Source organism: Centroberyx affinis, unplaced genomic scaffold, assembly GCF_046629955.1.
Source record: "Centroberyx affinis isolate AG114_WGS23_722 - 3 ecotype Tasmania unplaced genomic scaffold, CSIRO-AGI_Caff_v1 ptg002285l_1, whole genome shotgun sequence".
Classification (NCBI taxonomy): domain Eukaryota; kingdom Metazoa; phylum Chordata; class Actinopteri; order Beryciformes; family Berycidae; genus Centroberyx; species Centroberyx affinis.
The window spans coordinates 202,961-222,448 of NW_027280562.1; the positions used below are offsets into that span (position 1 = coordinate 202,961).

Below are 19,488 nucleotides of genomic sequence, written 5' to 3' on the forward strand. Positions count from 1 at the left end.
AGATAATGGATAAAGAAGGATTCTGGATAAATGAGAGCGGTGGAAGGGATTTTTTTTTTTCAACTTAAAGCGTATAATAGAGCGAGCAGAACAGGGAGATATTGGAGAGTGGATGTGATGCAGAGGGGAGAAAGGGCGGCGAAAGGAACCTCTTGAAGAAATGAGTTGAACTGTGTGGATGTGAAGCAGCGACTGCCTGCTCAGCAAACCCTCCCTGGATAAATAAATGCATACGGTTGAAATCCTAATCCTGCAATTTCACAGCAGCGTTCAGTTATTCAGCGGAGTCCATGAAGGGAGGCCGAAACATCCGAGGAGGGACTCCGGCGTTGGCTTGATTAGCATTAGGGTCGTGCAACTTTCCTGAGACTGCGGTTAGCGTCGGCCTCGGGGTTATTACTTATTTTGTTTTTACTCAACCTTGTAAATTGCTTCACCGCCGTTGCAGCGGAAAAAGTTTTCGCTCTGACACGCCCTGTCTTGGGTGCCATTTTAACTCCCGGCTAGTGTGAACATGCAGTCTCTCTCAGTAGGTTATTTAAGGATTGCCATCATACCGAGACTGGAGTTATGAACACTTATGAGTTATAACAGTTATGAGTCAGTTAGTTTGCTACTTACACTGATTAAATACTTACACTGAAATACATAAAAGAAATACAAATGCTTCCCTAAATTTTGCTATTATCCCAGTGTAAACTAATGCTTAATTGTTAGTTTTTGTAAATTTGGTGCATGATACTTTCTGCTCTCCTCTGCAATACAGTGTTCAGTGCTGAAGTGGCTTCAAACAAACTCCACAGCTTATGATGGTAATTGGCACATTTGCTTTATTTTGAAAACAGACATTGAAACCATTTTTATTTTTTCATATTTTTTTCTCACAAGTTTTAACTCCTTGATAAGGTTGAAACTGGACATTGCACTCACTGGAACATAGGAAAAGTATTTTTGTTTTGCTCGTTTGTTTGATTTTCTTTTACGTTTTTTTTTTCTTAACATCAGTGCAAGAGTATTTTTCCAATTCATATCAAACTGTCATAACAACACCAAAGACATCAAAAAGAAGCCGCCACACCTCTTAAGTTTTTGTGACTGCGAAAAAGTTCCTCTCAGAGGGAGAGTTCCCATCATGCATCTGGTTCGATGGTTCATGCTACTGTTCTCACGCTCATTTGGCAGAACCCGGGTTGTCGTGTAAGGGCCAGTTACATCAATATTATAGCTGATTTCCATAGTTTATTATGTGATCATGTCATTACAATGGCCATAGGTCCTTTACTGTGAATGTGAGTAAAGAGAGAGTTACTAAAAGGGGTGTAAACCAAGCTTGAATGACTCAAGCAGAATAGAGAGAGAGAGTAATAGTCTCGTCCTATATGTTTTTTTGGGATTCAGGACAGAGCTGCCCAACTGGAAATGTCACACATCTATTAATACATTCTATTCTCCATCCTATGTGTCAGTACATTACCTATTTGATGCGTTTTCAAGACACTTGTATGGTGTTGAAAACGAGAGTTGCATTTCAAAACCAGCTTGTTTTTGTGCGTGCGTTTGCAGAAGTACGGATTTTATTTGCAAAATGTGTTTAAAGAAAGTGCATTGCAATGCAAATAAGGTACAATACATTTGCAATGCATTTTAAATGCAGAACTATCCAGTTGGGCGCATTCATTCGACCGCTGATTCACTCGCGATAAATAGTGAAGACGTACCAAATCATATCCTCATCATCAACGTAATAATCATTTTTCGTCATCATCATCATCACTTCCTCATAGGATTTAGCTTGAGCCAAAAAACTTCACGCTGGAAACTCCCCCAACATGAGAAAATCATTGCCACACAAAAAATGACAAACAAATAGAAACGGACTGCCTTCACATTGGGAAGGCAAAGAGCAACCTTTTTAGATTTTGTTTTTGTGTTATTCATCATACTCTTAATTCTTCTTTCTCTAGGTTAAACTTTCTCTTAGTCATCCTTGGACTCGGCGGCCTCCGCTGCATCTGCCGGGGCGGCCTCCTCTACTTTAGACTCCTCTGCAGCATCTGGAGGGAGGGGGGGGGGGGTTGGAAATGAGAGGGGAGGAGAGGGAGGGAGATGGAGTTGGAGAGGAGAGGAGAAAGGAGAGAGGGGGATGAGCAAGAAAGAGTAGGATCGGGTAGAAGAGAAGAGGGAGGGAGAGAGAAAGAAAATTAATCTGTATAGAAGTTTTCAAACTTTGAATTATAAGGGTCTTTCTGGGTGGAGTGCAGTTCTGAGATACTGAGCATCAAAGATTTGACACACCAGCTAGCAAAACTGCTATGCACTTTCTCTCTTTTTAAATATTTAACCAAACAGTTCTTAAAAAATATCACCACACAAGCATATAGTAACATTCAGAGATCATGAATACTTCTCAATTTTCATTAAAAAAAAAGTGATAAAACCTTATAATTCCAAGCTCACATGTGAACTTCGCTAAAACCAGAGCGTGTCAGAAGATACACATTGACTGTAAATAATAAAGGAGGAGAGGCTCCTAATGGACTCGTGTATGAGAAGCATCTTAACTGACGTCCCAAGGCTATCAGCAGCATCTAGGTCTGTCACATCTCATATGCTGCCCACAGTTTACTGCTGAATAATGATCCTGGATACTCACCAAGCCATCGCTAATCTGTGTTCCTGAGTCACATTGCTTATGGCCTCTTTGTATTGCATATCATTTATGATTGTATACTTAAACTTAAACAGTTTTTTAATGCTGTTTTAATGTTGTTTTTATGCTGTAAAGTGCTTTGAGTTATTGAGAAAGCGCTATATAAACAAAATTTATTATTGCTATTATTATCATTATCATTATCATTATCATTATCATTATTATTAGTAGTAGTAGTAGTAGTAGTAGTGTAACTACCTTCTTTCATCTTTTCTAGGGGGGAGGGGGGGTTTATCCTTAATATGCTGTATATTATTATGCTGCTGACAATGCAGCAATTTCCACCCAGGGATTATCATCATTAGTAATAGTAGTGGTAGTAGCAGTAGTAGTAGTAGCATTATTATTCTGATTATTACTTATTATTTTATCCATGCTTTCATACATCTACTGTATCTATCTATAAAGGTAGTCTTCCCAGGACTTGAGACCTGACAGTGTTTGCTTCGTTAAAGTTATAAAATTAATAATTAATAGTAATTAAACGTTCAAATTAGTCATTGCTACAGAGCCTTTAGAATGCCTGTGTCACCATGACCTTTGCTTTGTTTCATGGCTTCTGCTGAAAGCCTTTGTTCAGCTTCCCTGAAAGTGATGATGTCATGCCATGATGATCTCATACTCTTTTAATAGAAAGAGGAGACATCAAGGAATGACATCATTGCATTGGACAGTTACTATCCAGGGGGGAGGTGGGATGGGGATGATGGTGTGTGTGTGTGTGTGTTTGTGTGTGTGTGTGTGTGTGTGTGTGTGTGTGTGTGTGTGTGTGTGTGTGTGTGTGTGAGAGAGAGAGAGAGAGAGAGAGCGAGAGAAAGAGAGAGGGAGAAAAAGAGGGAGGGGGGGCAATAGAGAGGGGGCAAGACAGATCATGACTGCTAAAGTGTGAGTGAGTGTGTGTGAGTGTGTGTCTCAAGACAGAGTGAGTCATACTAAGGCACTTAGCAGATCTGTTGTCAGATTCCAGGTAAGAGGTAATTAGCTTGTTAGCCAGTATGACAGACTTGACAATGTCCTTCACTGCAGTCACCGAACCGTGATGCAAATGCAATTTCATTTTTTTTCCCAGAACCAAAGCCTTTCATTTGTGATATTCCAGCATCAGTGCCACCTCAGTTAGCCTCATCTACAACACTGATATGACTGACTTAAAGTGTGGTGTTTAACTAACAGTTATTTAAGGCATTTGCCAGTAAGGAAACAAACCCCTAAACTCTGCTGGTCTTTGTGTCGTGTTCTGCCTGTTGATTATTTTGGATGTGAATACTCTACTCTTCCCTACATCTGCTGCATTTGACTGTCTGTAACTTACGGCCTAATTGAATATTCAATGAGATCTCATCATGCTATGACAGTTCCGACTAACAGTTTGCTCAGATGTAATCAACAGAAGCCAATCACAGAGGCTTTCCCCGGTAGAGAATGTGGATCATGCTTGGCTACCTCATAAATCATTCAGTTAGATCAGAGTACCTGGTGTCCTTGTGTATGTAACTCCAGTCTGTGCCGTTACAAGCCTTAACCAAGTGAATTCAACAGAAGTCATAAATATTCAGTTGGTAAAGCAGATTGTGGCCAGCCATACTTGGTATTCTTTATTTGCAGTTCTTGAAGTAGTGTTTATTTGCGACAGACTTCCCCGGTGCGGATCGTGACCAGTAAGGATCATTAATCATTCATTTAAATCAGAGCACCTGTTATCCGCGGCCTGCTCCATGCTAGCCATCCCATCGAGGTGGTAACTATGACAACAGGGAGACAGTGCTGCCTAGGTGACCTAGTTTCCTTGTAGTTCTCCAGTCTGTGTGTGTGTGTGTGTGTGTGTGTGTTTGCCCCTGCCTCAAAGAGCTTCAGACTGAGCATGCTCCATTAACTACCTGTCTGACCCAGTCTGAAAGTCCTTGGACCAGAAATATATGAGTTCATGTCAAGTGTATGTTGTGCGAGTGTGTTGTATCAATGTTATAATGTAATTTCATGGCCTGATAATTTCTTCGCAGGTGTACGCTTTTGCTATAATTGGATGTCATACAGTGGTTTGCTTTGAAATCTATTAGCAGGAGCTCAAGGCTTCTCATGCTGAGGTCCAAAATCTGTTGGACAGCAAAGACGTTATGATATTTGCACCTGCTGTAACAAGGATTTAATAACCAATATTCACCATTATGCTCTATTGGGTTTGTTCTAATTTGGAATAACACAAAGGTTCATATGTTGGTACTTCAACATATGACATCATGAGATTCAAACAAGTTCATTTGAGATGTTCATGACCCTTAATGTCGGTATAATGTCATTATACCGACAATACAACATTGTTTCATCACAATGAGGCTAAGACTTGATGATTTCCAAGCTAATATGGGCTCCATCTACAGCATCCATCTTTATTAACCTGTGCAAATCATTTTACGTGACTAACCCCATGTTTCTATCTCAATCTCAGCCTCATCTGTATGGAGTTTCTATCTTGAAGAGGCTCAGACACAAGGCCCTCTAATCTAATATCGAGCTGTGTTTCTGTGTTAACCAGTGAATGGTGGAGCACTGCCAAAGATCTTTAAATCCCCAAGACTCAACGAGCAGTTATTTCCTGCGGTGCCTGCCAAGAAGACTCCGGTAAAGCTCACCTATTCTTCTTTATTAGTTATTTACAGCGAGTAATTGCCTCTCGATTGTTGAGAGCGTCTAGATTTTTATTTGTCTCTGAACTCGGTGCACTCTCAGCCATGCGCACGCCCACAGCCTTTCACTTCTACACCTTCAGCTCAAAAGGAAGGCTTTGAGTTGAATGTTGAGTTTTTGTGTTCAGGTCTGCAAAAGACAAGCCTGCTTAGTTTCTAGTTCCTATCCAAGCTTGCTTATCTTATACGAGCCATACGCTATAATGGATTTACCTTTAGAAGAATCCTGCTTTATTGCAGATAAGGTAAAGGGCCTACAACAATTCCCGTACCTTGTTTATCTTTTGTTTGGTTGGGCTCCTCCTTCTCAGCTGTCGGGCTGACAGCAGCAGGCACGTCGGCTTGTCTGGCCTCCTCCTCCTTCTCCCCGCTCTTCTCCTCCTCCTTTTTCTCCTCAGCCGTGGCTGTGGTGGGACTCTTGGCCGCCACCGCCGGGGCCTCCACCTCTTTGGGCTTCTCCTCGGCCTTCTCCTCCGCCTTGGGCTCCTCTTTCTGGGGTTCAGAGGGAGCCGCGGGAGAGGCGGCTGCCGGGGCGGCCGCTACGGGAGATGTGGCTGCGCCTGTAGGAGAGGTGGCGGCGGCCGCCGGGGAGTTAGCTGGCTTGTCTGCCACTGGGCTTTTGGCTTGGTTTGTCTCCTCCTCCTTCTTGCCCTCCTCCCCTGCGGCTTCCTCCTCCTTTGCGGGCGCCTCCTCTCCCTCCGCTTTCTTGGCCTCCTCTCCGCCCTCTGTCGCCTCCTCTGGAACAGCGGGAGTGTCTCCCTCCTTCTCCTCCTCCTCTCCGTCTTTCATCTTTTTCCGAGTTATGTGTCCACGGAAGCTGGCCTGTATTTTAGTGGCAGCCTTGTGGGCCTTGTCCTCGGGTTTGTTGGTGGTGCCATCCTGTTCAATCTTCTGGTCCGCCTCCTCATTCTTCTCCACCTGCAAGCCAAGAGAGAGGTCATTAAGAGAAGGGACAGGTTTTGTAGAATATAACTAACACCTATGAAGTGTGGAGTAGATCCACTGGAAACTAGAAAGGGTATATACAGGTAGATCCACTAAAATCTATCAAGGTATCCCTCTACTGTGGTGGTATGTAGCTTGATCTCAAGATGTCATCTTGGCATAATTTTATTTGGACAATCAAAAGAGGTACATTATGTCATCAGTAGAAAGTGCCAGAAGTCAGAAAAAGACAAGATCATAGGTTAAGAGAGGGTTTGTTAGTTAAGTTATGGACTGGTTTATTTGTGACCATTACAGGAGCATAGATTGGGAAAATATGAGGCTAGGTTCAGGTTTCAGGAGTGGTTTAGGATTCAGTTAAAGTGTAGGACTGGATCAGGAATAGGTTTAGGAAGAGGACAGGAGACAATGTAATATTGTAAGGGGGTCCAAGATATTACCTTAGGTACCTGGATCCATAGCTGTCCATCAAATAGTGGGTTGTGCTATGAGTCATATAAATCTAATGAAAAGAAATCAAATCAAATAAAGAAATGAATGATGAGCAAACAAAATGAATCAGTACATTCAAAATGAATAGGCAAATAAATGAAAGTCGAACATTCTGGAGCTAACGTCAGACTGATCAAACGCCTTATACTGTGCACACCTGAAATGAATGTGAATAAGCAATATGAAGCAAACACAAGTCAAAGAGCATGCAGACAGTGCAGCATCAGAGAGGCCAAATGATAAAGAAGTGAGAAATCAAACTGCAGAACCTGAAGGGTGTGGAGGGCAGCTATCCTACCGGGTGTCAAGTCTTTGTGGGGAGCCATTGATTGGTTTCACAATTGAATAAATCTACACATTTCATCTCTTCATGTGCAGCAGAAGAGAGATTTAGTGCCACTGTATCATGTGAACCAAGGAATAACAGATGTGTGTGTGGGTCGATTGTCTCCACATAATGAATTGGATATGCTGGGATTTGGGCCACGTCAAATGACTCCTGGCATTTAGTGCGGTTATTCGATTCAGGCATGAGGTTGATATTGTTCTCTTGATAATGGCGCTGAAATAGATTAAGTATACAATTAAACTTAAGCTATTATATTACCCTGCATTCTCTAACGGTATCATCAAAACAGTGACCAAAAATGTGAGCATTCAAACAAAAGCCTCTTCCTCCAAAATAATGAGACAATCCTTATTCTCTAGGTGGCTTTCTACGGATCCATCTCTGGCTGCTAGGGAACGAGCTGGTAAGCTAGAATCTCCTCAACATTCACTGCCATACCCCTCCCAACCATCAAAGGTTACCTTGACAACCAGAGTGCTAACTCATCACGGCGCTGTCTGCCGGTTGGTGCTATGAAAGACTATATGTCACCCTGATTGGCAGTGCACCTGACCCCTCAGGGGAACGAGCCAATAGGAACTCATAAATCAGGCGGAGCAATCAGCATGGCCGGGGAGGGGCTGTGTGTGAGTGTGTGTGATGGGGGGGGGGGGGGGGGGGGGTGATGGGGTGGTGGTGGGTGTGGGGGGATATGTGTGTGTTAACGCTGGGCGTGCCATCGCGCCAGCATCTTGTTTAAGGTCAGCGAATGTGAGGGGAAACGGTTTTCAAGGTGTGACTTGCTGGGTAAGGCTATATCCATCACTCTCTAATCTCTCACCCAATTCTGATTCCTTCTGTTTCTAATAATGTCATTATATTGGGATGTGAGGGGTTGACTGGACAGCTCCCTGTGCGAGGCGTAACATCCACATGATGACATGATTTAAGAGCCACAGTCCCTAAACCAACACATCTTCCTCAGGGTCAGTGTGTCAGTCCAATATTAGAGCAGCGAGGCCAAGGTGCGGCTGCGTGGCTATATTCACTGCCTCCACCTTTATTCACATGCGCTCCCATGGGTGTTGTGCGTAAATCCTGCTCCGGGCCTTTCTGCCCTGCCACTCTTAATATCAGCCGTCCTCTCAGGCGATTCTGTGTCATATGATATTAAAAAAAGCCCATAACTGTGTTGGCTTTGCCTAGAGAGGAATGGCAGGTTTACAGAGGCTATACGCTACTGCTCGTTAACCAATGCAGTGCTTTATGTTTAAGAGCTGGACCAAAGCTGCCCCTGTTTACTTAACAATTAAGAAATTGATAGCTACCAAGTCCGGTAATGGAGTGGAGCTGGAGTGCTGCAGCAAGTAGCGGGATGTGAAATTAGCCAGCTATTAGAATGGGGAGCTAACATGGAGACAGACAGAGTACCACCGGCACACCCTCTGCTCTTAATAATATGCAGGTCTCCAGTGACTTATTGGGCTTTTATTATGCCTGATCTCATGGGTGCTTACAATTGCCAAAATTTGACCCAAGCACTTAACTCAAATAGAACTTACTGGCTGCATGCAGTGAGTCAGAGAGAGAGAGAGAGAAAGAGAGAGAGAGAGAGAGAGAGAGAGAGATGGATGAGGGTGTTTGGGAATATGGGGTATGACATCATTATTAGGGGAGAGTAGGGGGAATGTCATTTACTTTTGAGATCTGGGTGTGTGAGCGCAAATGTAATAAAATACCAGCGGAGTGTCAAGTGATCTCATATCAATGTATGAGAAGGAGAACAGGGAGATCATCCTGGTGATTTGACTACAACTGAAGCCCCATCATTTGCATTATTGATATTTGTCTGTCCATCCCCCCCCCCCAAAAAAAATGCTGTGCTATGATTTCTCTAAAGCTGACTGCTGTATTCTGTAAGTTTCCATGAATCATAGGATTCAGAGAAAAAGAAATGTTGCATTAACTACTAAGCTGTTTTGACCTGCTTGTTCATTTATCAAGCAGAATCATATTGTATCACATAATACGCTATCATATTGTATTGTATTGGTTTGTATTATAATTGCAAATCCTTTAAGAATTGATCCCTGAAGATTGTCGTGTGCACCACTACAGACAGTATTTCACAGTGTCTAAGTGCCACACATTTTCATTCATAAACACAGCAGCACCTCCCAAAACTACAGCGCAGCACACGGTACACCCCCCTTTCACGTCTTCAAACTAAGATTTCATGTTTATCGTAGACGATTTAGATCTCTTCCCGAATTAATTCATAGTCAGACGACATATTCTCATTATCGGGTTAATCAAACAGAGAAATCCCTAATTAAAATTAGGCTGCAGTATTTCCTCATTACACACACGTTCTTCCCGGTTGCCATGGATACACTACATTAACCCTTAAAAACTGTTTATTCATTATCCAGCAAAAAAGTAGAATTTATGCAAGATATAGTGCTGTATATGTCAATGGAGAGAATCTTCCTGCCTGATTGCAAAAGAGACACAATCAGACGGTCATTATCCAATCTGTCTGCAATCAGAATAAGTGTCACAAGACTAACTGCTTGCTATAGGACACATTGGCACTTAAAACAGCTTTATGTAATTCAATATGCAGCATTATACAGCATTCACAAGACACTGTAGGTAGGCAACAAATAATGACTAGTATCTTATATAATACATGTTCTGAATGTAAAGATGACATGGCTTACAGGGTAATTTAGCTTAATACAACATTGCCATTCACCCCCTGTCTGTCCTGTCTGGGCGAGGTAATAGATGGCCGCACTAAAATGTGTTCAGTACATTATCTGACGGCCGAATGTGTCTATTAGAGCTTTGTCTATCAGCGGCAGTCTATGCTCTCTCTCCCTCTCCCTCTCTCTCTCTCGCTCTCTCTCTCTCTCTGTCCTTGGGTGGGCACAGACTGTCGTGAGAACCACACCCCAGAGTCAATGGCTTTACCGACAGATCCATAACCACACACACACACACACACACACCATCCCCCCACCATGACACACACTAGCAATCCACCACCTTCCCAGCGCCTCATTGCCGGTGCCATTAGAGACTTGTTTTCAGGAGGGGGAGAGGCGGGGAAGGGAGGAGAAAAGGGGGAGACACAGGGGAGCGGCGGCGGAGGAGGGGGGGGGGGGGGGGGGGGGGGGTAATACTGGTTGAATTACCACAGAACCACAGCTCACGCTAATGCACACACCAGGCGTGCGTATAATCATCTTTTCTTTCTTTTTTTATTCTTATCCATTCAAGCAGGAGACTCCCTTTTCTCCTCCGCCTCTCTACCCAGCCCCGGATCGAACGCAGAGCCACTAGTGAGAGAGGAGAGAAATATTTGCATTTGCATTTATAATGCTGGAGTTGTAGAATGGTGCTTCCCTATGCCCCTTTTATCACAAACCCAACAGGTGCAGTTGCTGCATTCATTTTATTTAACTCTCTTTAATATGTAATTATTATAGAATTTTTCTGTAGAATTCAGACAGATATTGTAAGTAATAAGATATATTCGGTCTTCTGACTAATTCATAACTCCCAACACAGTTGTCGTATTGTCACAGCTCCCCGGCAGGCAGAGAGATAATATTAACCGTCCTGATGGTGGCACACACACTTCCTGCAATGACACCTATCTCCTGAAAATCCCAGCATCATTTCAAAGGGCTGTCTGCTTTTCCACAGGAGCGAAAAAAACGTCCAGACACTGGAGAGTAAAGAGGGGCTGCAGTCTGCAAGTGCTGAATCTCTCCCTCTCTTTCCCCCTTTCTCTCTCTCTTTTTTCTCTTCCTCTCTCTCTGAGCGAACTGCTACCCACTCATTCTCTCTCTCTCACACACACACACACACACACACACACACACACACACACAGCAGACATAGCGGAGCACCACACCCTTTTAGCCAGCTATCTCCTCCTGCAGAAGAGGAGAGGGGGGCTCAGGTGGTGACTGCCACAGCCCCCGCTCGCCATGTCTCTCTCTCTCTCTCTCTCTCTCTCTCTCTCTCTCTCTCTCCCTCCTTTGACGGTGAATTGATGAGCGGCGTTGCAGGGCGCCCTGTTTTCCACGATGGCCCGGGAAAGATGCTCTGTGGCAGCTAATAAGCGGCCATATGCCGGCGTCATTACATCCTCCGGAGCAGCCTTTAATTCAATTACACCGGCTCTCTCCCTGAACAAAGGCTCTGCAATCGCCACTGATCTCATAGGGGAGCATGGAAGGGGATGGGGATGGGGGGTTGGGGGGGGCTAGTCAGTGGGTGAGGAGAGGGGAGAGAAAAGGGGCAGGAGATGGTTTAGAGGGGTTTTGGTGTAAGGGCTTTGGCTGCATGCGGAGCTGTAATGGCGAGAGGAGATCTCTGTGGTAGCAGGCTAGGGCTTGGGTTAGACTTTGGACTAGAATAAGGCTGAAGCTGAGATTAAAGGTGGAGCTGGGAGAGACAGGAAAGTACGATTCTGGAGCTAGGATGGGGCCTCGAGTTGGGAATGGAGCTGGGGGTTAGAGAAGAGCAAGGTGGGAATGGGATTTGGCGAGGCTAAGGCCTGGTAGTGGAGATGGACCTGGGTTTAGGTTTTTGGGGAGAGGACAAGGAACAAGTTCTGTGGTTAGAGTGTGGTCTAGGACTGTGTAAAGCTACGACTGGGAGGACATAACTGTGGCTGGAGGTATAGGGCTGGGGCTAAGGAGGAGACTCGTATGAAGTGCTAGTAGCCACTCCCATAGTGTAGGTGTAGCAATTGCCCTTAACACTCCACAATGGCAGTTCCCCACAGCAATAGTGCCATGTTGTGAAGCAAAAACCATGCTCTTTGCTCATCCATCCATGAAAGCCACAGACATCTTTTATGCCTCTACTCCTCAAAAGCAGGCACAGGAGGACAAGTGGAGATTTTCCCTATGGTTAGACACACGCTCGAGGCACCGGCGGCATTGTGTGGAAAAAGCTCGCTGAGAAACCGGTGCCTCACCCCACATGGCTGCAGCGTGCCTGCTTCTCTTCCTTCATGATTCCCTCCCTTGCTCTCTCCACCATCCTCCCTCAGCTCTCCACCACATTCCCTGCCATTTGTAGCCGCCATCCAGTGTCGTTGCCACCCTTGTTCCCTTTCTGCTTTACTGCTTTACTGCATGCCTGCCTCTCCCTACCTTCCCCCATACCTTACAGCCTCCCTCCCTGTCTCACTCTCCTTCTTCCACCAGCGCCCCCCTGTCACACTCCCACCCCCCCCTTCTCCCAATGCATTCTGTGCCTGCCCAGCTCCCTTCCGCTCCTGCTCCATCGCTCTCTACCTTCCCTCCCATCTTACTCTCTTTTGCGCCCATCTACCTCCATGTGTGCCTCGCTGCGCTCCACCCCGCCTCTCGTTCTCTCTGCCGGCTGCCCGCCTGCCTCTCTGCATCCTGTTCTTCCTGCATGCCTTTCAACTGCAAGCCTTGCTTCCTTTCTCTCTCTCTCTCTCTCTCTCTCTCTCTCTCTCTCTGTCTCTCTCTCCTCCCTGCCAGAGCTAATATGACTCATCCAGGCTGACATTTAAGAAGCAATCAAGTGCCGTTGGAATCCACAGCGTTATGAGCCTGATAAAATCAGGATCAGTCGAGATAGCAGCAGGCAACTGGCCCTGATCACACGCAAAACCTCCATGATAGCTGCTTAAATACAACAGACTGAAGCTTTAAAGCGCAGGAGAGTGCCACCCTCTCCGGCGTCCAGACCCGCCCGGTTCCATGCAACACCTTTTATGTTTTTTTCCATCCTCTGCCACTGAGAATAGCTACGGGCGTTAGAAAGTACCCAGCGCGCCCCTTCCCAAACCCTTTAAACGAGTGCACACTTCATAGTACCCTCCATTGACAGCATCCACTTAAAGACCTAGAGGGCTATGATAATCCATTTAGACTCATTTATTCCCATTGTATTCCCCCGAGGCCGCTGACATGCTGGTGCTGCTCACTCAGTCCGTACCCCACCCTTTTTTCACACTGTGGAAATTCGCTGTCCTGTGTCACCCATTTTTCTGTTCAAGATAACGCCAACGCAGAAGATGCTTAGACGCCCAATTAAGGCATCAATTAAGAGCGCCCTAAAGGTTGGCCTAATTAATGAGAATCTTCCTCATTAACGACGGTAGATTATGCTGAGCTCAATGGAGCTATTGGATGAACGAGGGAGTGTATCAGCTTCAATATATGGCTCGGTTACAGTAGAAGAGCAAACACAATATCAGAGATAATATACAGTGCTTATCAATAATCTTTCACTTTTTTTTTTTTTTTTCTCAAGTGCATGATCAATAGGAGGGAATGCCCAGCTGACCAATATCGAGTTACAGTCTTGTGCCTCTCTGCAAGTACAGTGTGAGGTCTGAGAGGCATTGTGGCAACATCCATTCATGCGGGATAATCACATTAACTAGGCGTGTCTGGGCTCTCTGGATAGACTTCTATGAAGACACCCCAGGCCCCAAGTCAAAGGAAATTACACCAACATTTTCTGTAATCTCTCCTCAAGCATCCCGATCGCACTAGGAACAAACAGTCAGCAAGTTCAGAGTTGAGATACATTATTTAGACAGAAGAAAGAGCTGAAATATTGATACAGCAAAGCAGAGCAAAGCATTTTACCGGTTTGGTTCTTCTTATGCAGCACAGCATAGTTGTAGTTGTAGTATCCTCCCTTTCCTTCTTTCCTTCTCTCTCTGCTTCCCTTCTTTCTTTCCTTTCACTTCTTCTTCTTCTTCTTTCACACCCTCTCTCTCTCTCTCTCTCTCTCGCTCTCTCTCTCTCTCACTCTCTCGCGCTCTCTCTCTCTCTCTCACTCGCTTTCGTGCACACACACTCTCTCCGGCTGTATCAACAGCTAAGTCGCCCAGTGCGTTTACTCATCCCAGTTTGCACACACACGCTCTTCAGTCGGTCTGCCTGGGCGCACCTCTCTCTGACTCGCTGCCTGACAATGACTACAAGCCCACCCTTTAAACCCCTCCCTTCCCCTCTCTCTCTCTCTCCCTCCATCCTTCTCTCCTCCCCTCCTCCTCCCCTCCTCCTCCCCTCTTCCCTTCACACCAACCAACACCATCCCCCTCCTCCTCCTCCCTCTCCTCCTCTTCTTGCTCATAGTGATGAACCCCCCCTCCCTCCCTCCCTCCCTCCGATCACCACTCCTCTCCTCTACATCTTCTCACCCTCCTCCTTCTCCTCCTCCTCCTCCTTGCAGCCTGGCTCTGGCAAAAGCTGCGGCCCCACCCTAAAAAGACTCTCCCTTAATGAATGACTGGATACTTCCAATCTGTGCTCTGATAATCCCTTTTTTTTTATTATTGTGCTTTTGTATCTCTGTCTCTCTATCACCACTCCATCCCACCACCCTCCCTTGTATCCCCTCCCTTTACAAATACAAGGAGGTGCCTTTTAAAAAAAGGGGCGCCTCGAAGGAGGATGCCTCCTCTGATTGCTCAGGCTCCCTGTCTCAGACTGCGTGTTGTACACTTGGTTGGATCTCAGATCAGTATTATCAGCCTGTGTGCGCTCCGTCCAAATTACCACGGCGATGCCAAAAGCATGTTTTCTGGCAGGAGCGAGGAGCTGCCGCTGCCAGGAGAGACGTGTGAAAGAGAGCGGTGATGATCACAAATGCACAGGCGCATGCACGCACACACACACACACACTGCTCTTAGGACACGTCACCCCCCTACCCCTCCAACCGCCCCACCACCACCCAGCACTCTCTGTTCTCATGGAAACACCAGCAGATAGACTAGAAGAGCAGAGGAGGAGGAGTGTGTGTGTGTGTGTGTGTGTGTGTGTGTGTGAGTGAGGGAGGGAGAGAGAGAGAGAGAGAGGGATGGAGGGAGGGAGGGAGGGAGGAAGGGATGAAGGGAGGAGGAGGAGGAGGAGGCATGAGGCCGGGTGTGGCAGACAGGCAGGCAAGGCAAACTGCCTCTCTTTCTCTCTTCCCTCCTCCTTTTTTTTTCTCCCTCTGTGCCCACATTTGCACATAGTCTGTCTTAATGACCGGGCACAATGCATGCATTATCCACACAACTACATTTATAACCATTACCATACAGTGAGGCACACAGGCGCATGCTCACGCAAACACCCACACTCGGTATTTGTCTTTCATAATACACACACACGCACGCACGCACACACACACACACACTCAGTGTGGTGTCAGGAGAGTCCCCACCCCCGCTCTGACCAGCGAGCACCAGCAGATGCTACAGACACAATGAGGATGGAGGGAGGGATGGAGGAAAAAGAGGGAGAGAGAGAGAGAGATGGAGGAGGGAGGGAAGAGGGTCCTCAGGGGTTGTGCTCTGCTATTCTTCTGTGTTACAGGATTATTCCACATCCAGTTCACTGAGGAAATCATTACCCTGCACCGCTGAGCCACAGCCTTCCCGGTGGTCGCTCCTGCCACACAGGCAAATCTATTACTATTAGTAGGCTACACTACATCATCACTGTGTCATCATATTCTATACTAGACCATATGACACCGACGTCGCAACGCAGGGTTTTGCTGAGTGCGCATGATCTTTTTCAGCACTGCCCCGCTTTACTTTTCAGACAGTTGCACAGATTCATACTCGGGAGCTCCTTTTTCAACCACACACACACCTCTCCAGTCCCAGTGGGCTGCTGCACTGGGGCAGTTAGGTGCCTTGCTCAGGGGAACTTATTCAGTCACTTTCGCTGCCCAGATTTTCCAAACTAGCAGGGATGTAAGCCCCATTTCCCAAACGTTCACGGTTTTGTATTGTACTATTCTATTTCCTCAAAGATTTAAGTGTTTGCTTATTAACTACAAATTCTGTGATACTGCACACTAAGTAAAAGGTTTACAGTATCAACATGTTTAAAGTTCAAGTCCCATTCCATCCCCTAATCCATATAGGAGCATTATACTTAATCAAATAAACACACTAGTATCACTGCTATAAACTCCTAAACAGCAGGAAAAAATAACACACCATTATCTCCCATTAGAAATGAATGGGAGTGTCCAAATAAAAAATTGACATCAGAACACTCACATCCCCAAGAACCAAAGCGAGCTGAGGCTGGGGTGGCGGCTAAAGAGGAGAGCAGCAGAAACAGAGTATAGACAGGAAGAGTGTGAGTGTGGGATGGTCTTTGAAAACAGTCATGTCAGTTCTGTGCGATGTGACCTGCTGCTGTCACATGACTTAGGATGTTCAGCCTGAACTAGCTGCTCCATAGCTTAACACCATTGTCTGCTTGTCATCTATGTTCAGTTATTTTAAATTTCTAACAGGCAGCTGAACTGCTGTTGTATAGGCCATAGAGATCCATAGTGACACACTGGTTTTCCAGTATTGAGAAGCTGTCAAGTAGGTGTGTTTTGTTTCTTTGGCAATGCTTTAAATTGCTGGTACTGACTGTGATTACAATGTTGTTTTTGTGTGATTACAATGTATTTTATTATTAAACATGAAGTAACAAAAATTGGGACAGCCAGTCAACAATGCATTGTCCCTTTTCCATTCTAATTCTACCCAGAAGACTTTGTTACATCATCAGCTAATGCCTGGGTTACAGAGACTGTTTCTCAGTCTATTTGAGTGCACATCCTTTTGAAGCAGAGCTAGTTGTCCTACTTTTTGTAAACTAAGTAAATAAAGCATACTGTAAGTGGTGCATATCAAATATTGCACCACTGGAAAAATGTGCCTCTAGTGTGGTGGCACCTTGTAGAAAACACCTTGGAACACCTTTGAGGATGGTGCAGACCCCAGTAATGTTGATGGATATATCTAGTTTATAGATACATAGTTTATGTTATGATTTGTTTAAAGCTGCACTAGGCAAGTTTGCATGTTGGCGGCTCCAAATAGCAGTGAGAGGTGACTGTTTGAACTTCAATATCCAAAAATCATGTGATGTGACGTCAGTAGACTGTACACAGCACGCTCATGTTTACCAGCCTGGCCGGTCTGTGATGCTTCATACCAAAGGAAAACAAAGGGATGAGAGAGGAGAAGACTCCAGCTTTCTCTGGCTGGAGCGCTGCTGCTCACTGACTGCTGTTTAGGATCTTGGGTATTGATTCCACCAGCGACCATACCAGACACCAGAATTTAATTTGTGCAAACAGGAAAAATCTCAATTAGCTGGGATGGGACGCTCTTCTCTACTGCAGCAACACTGTGATTTAGACTGATAAGACAAGTGTGTATTACATAAAAATCTCACCTAGTGCTCCTTTAAATACATCCAAGGATTGTACTGTATACTATTGTTTGCTGTTCTTCTTACCATGCCTTCATGTCATGTACACCAACAATGCAGTATCTGTCCTCATGCAGAAGGACTGTGGTGGAGAAAGCCCCAGCTTTGCCAAAATACGACATGTCCCGGTACCTGTGACAGACAGTGAGATTCGCAGTCATCCAGGCATCTGAAGGTAAAAGCCAAGCACAATCACGTCACATTTACCGGAACCACTGCAAACAATTACTTACCCGTTATCAAGATGTAGAAGATTAAATTAGATCTTATCGCGTATCATGAGGTGATTCATGTAACCTGATCACAACTAAGACTGTACAAATGACTGAACACGATGCCTACTGTGGAACACACACTGCAGTGCTGCTGAGGAAGTTGGTATCTTCTTTTTTATGATCAAACAGAATAAATCTTTGCCCAATATGTTGTGTAATACGTATGGGTATTATACGGAGAGGGCAGTGTGGCACAATCTAGTGACAGCACTTTTCAAATAAGAGCACATTACTGTACTCCACTCTGCTGCTGAGGGTTTTGGGCTGTTGCCGGCTGGGGGTTTGACAGAGGCGATGAGTATCGAGTGGTGGGCCACAGCGGGGGCGAGTTAGTGGCTGTGGGCTCCGGGGACAGAGTGCTGCGTTTGACGGACGTCTCCGACTCGAGCAGAGGAACCTGCTCAACACTGCCAGCTACCATCTCAGCATCAGGTAAGGGCAGACAGGAAATTGGCACAGGTCATCACAATTAGCCACAGCAACTGCAAACTCTCTGCGCATAGCATTTCTTTTTTTTTTATACTGCAGGGAACACATATGGTGGATGCTTTTGCTGCAGTAGGCTCTAGTTAAAATGCAAGCTTACAGTCTCAGTTAAGAAGAATTTGTCTATTGTATACTGCTTCTTCTGTACCTGCAGGTGTTGGGAGTTGAAAACAGGGGCATCGACAATGGTGCTCCGTGGCCACATGGGCACAATTAACTCCCTGGATTTGCATGCCAACACGCTTGTCTCAGGAGCCAAAGACTGCAAAGTTAAAGGTTAGCGTTCTGCGTGAGACTGGTGAAAAATTAATCCACTGCAGTCTTTAAAAAACTATATAATTTCCACCATGGCTTGTTTCTAGTAAGAGACAGTTCAACATAGCGCATAGTGATACAGCTTTGTCACATCGTCCCCAAGAGATGTGTTGCCTTTTTAAGTGTGTGATCTTAAAGGGGCAATAAATAATCCCTCATTTTATTCAACCTCTTCTGCAAGCAAGGAATTGCAACAACATCGACAGATCTCCAGCACAGGTTATGGTGGCCTGTAATAGACATAAATAATAGTCAAATTTTCCCCATAGAGGCTAGCAAGCTTGCTCATTAGAGCAGGGATCCAACAGAAAAAAGGTAATATATCACAATGCAAAATACTATGACATTATACTATGACACATTATTATGATCAACAACCCTATCAAACCCCTGCAGATATGGTCATTTGGTGCTATGGGACAGCAAACATCTTACCTACTGCACATCTAACGAAATATGTTATCTCATACTGTATTTCTTCACATCAGCAGTGTGGGATCTCGCAACAGGAAAGTGCTTTGAAAATCTGAAGTTCCAACATCACAGCACTGTCTGGTGTGTGAAGACTGACGCGACGCTGTTGTTGAGCAGCTGTGACAAGGGCCTGGTCAAGATGTGGGACACTGAGATTGCCTCGTTGCTGGAAGTGAGACAAAGTCGACAGTTTTCTCTTCTTACCTGAAATAGCAAAATATTCTGTTTGTATTTTTCATGTAGCAGTGCACAGGGAAACTCCTCCATAAACTGAAGGACAGAATAAAAAACTGAGCCTGTATGTTTCAATCCAAAGTCCCATTTCTGTCCCACAGGTGATTGATGCCCACCAGAGTGCAGTGAAGTGCCTGTTCTTTGACAGCTATCATATCATGTCAGGGGGCTCTGATGGCCTGGTCATGGCCTGGTCATGGCGTGCAACGTTAATGCCAAAGGTTGCCTAATGACCGCCCACCACCCAAGATAGCTACG

At 45.2% G+C, this 19,488-nt stretch overlaps 1 protein-coding gene across 1 annotated transcript; it reads right to left on the reverse strand.

Moving 5' to 3' along the window:
• Positions 1-1,960: 1,960 nt before the first annotated feature.
• On the reverse strand, positions 1,961-13,842 carry gap43 (growth associated protein 43). Its single transcript, XM_071532931.1, has 3 exons — positions 13,813-13,842; positions 5,667-6,312; positions 1,961-2,054 (listed from the first exon to the last, which is right to left on the reverse strand). Exons 1-3 carry the CDS (start codon positions 13,840-13,842, stop codon positions 1,978-1,980), a joined length of 753 nt encoding a protein of 250 aa, XP_071389032.1. The 3' UTR covers positions 1,961-1,977.
• Positions 13,843-19,488: the final 5,646 nt, after the last annotated feature.

Excerpts from the sequence above, each read along its gene's own strand:
- gap43 (XM_071532931.1), bottom strand. The coding sequence starts at position 13,842 with ATGCTGTGCTGCATAAGAAGAACCAAACCG. Across the intron at positions 6,313-13,812 it reads GCATAAGAAGAACCAAACCG|GTGGAGAAGAATGAGGAGGC; the intron begins GTAAAATGCTTT and ends CTTGGCTTGCAG. Across the intron at positions 2,055-5,666 it reads CCAAACAAAAGATAAACAAG|ATGCTGCAGAGGAGTCTAAA; the intron begins GTACGGGAATTG and ends CCCTCCCTCCAG.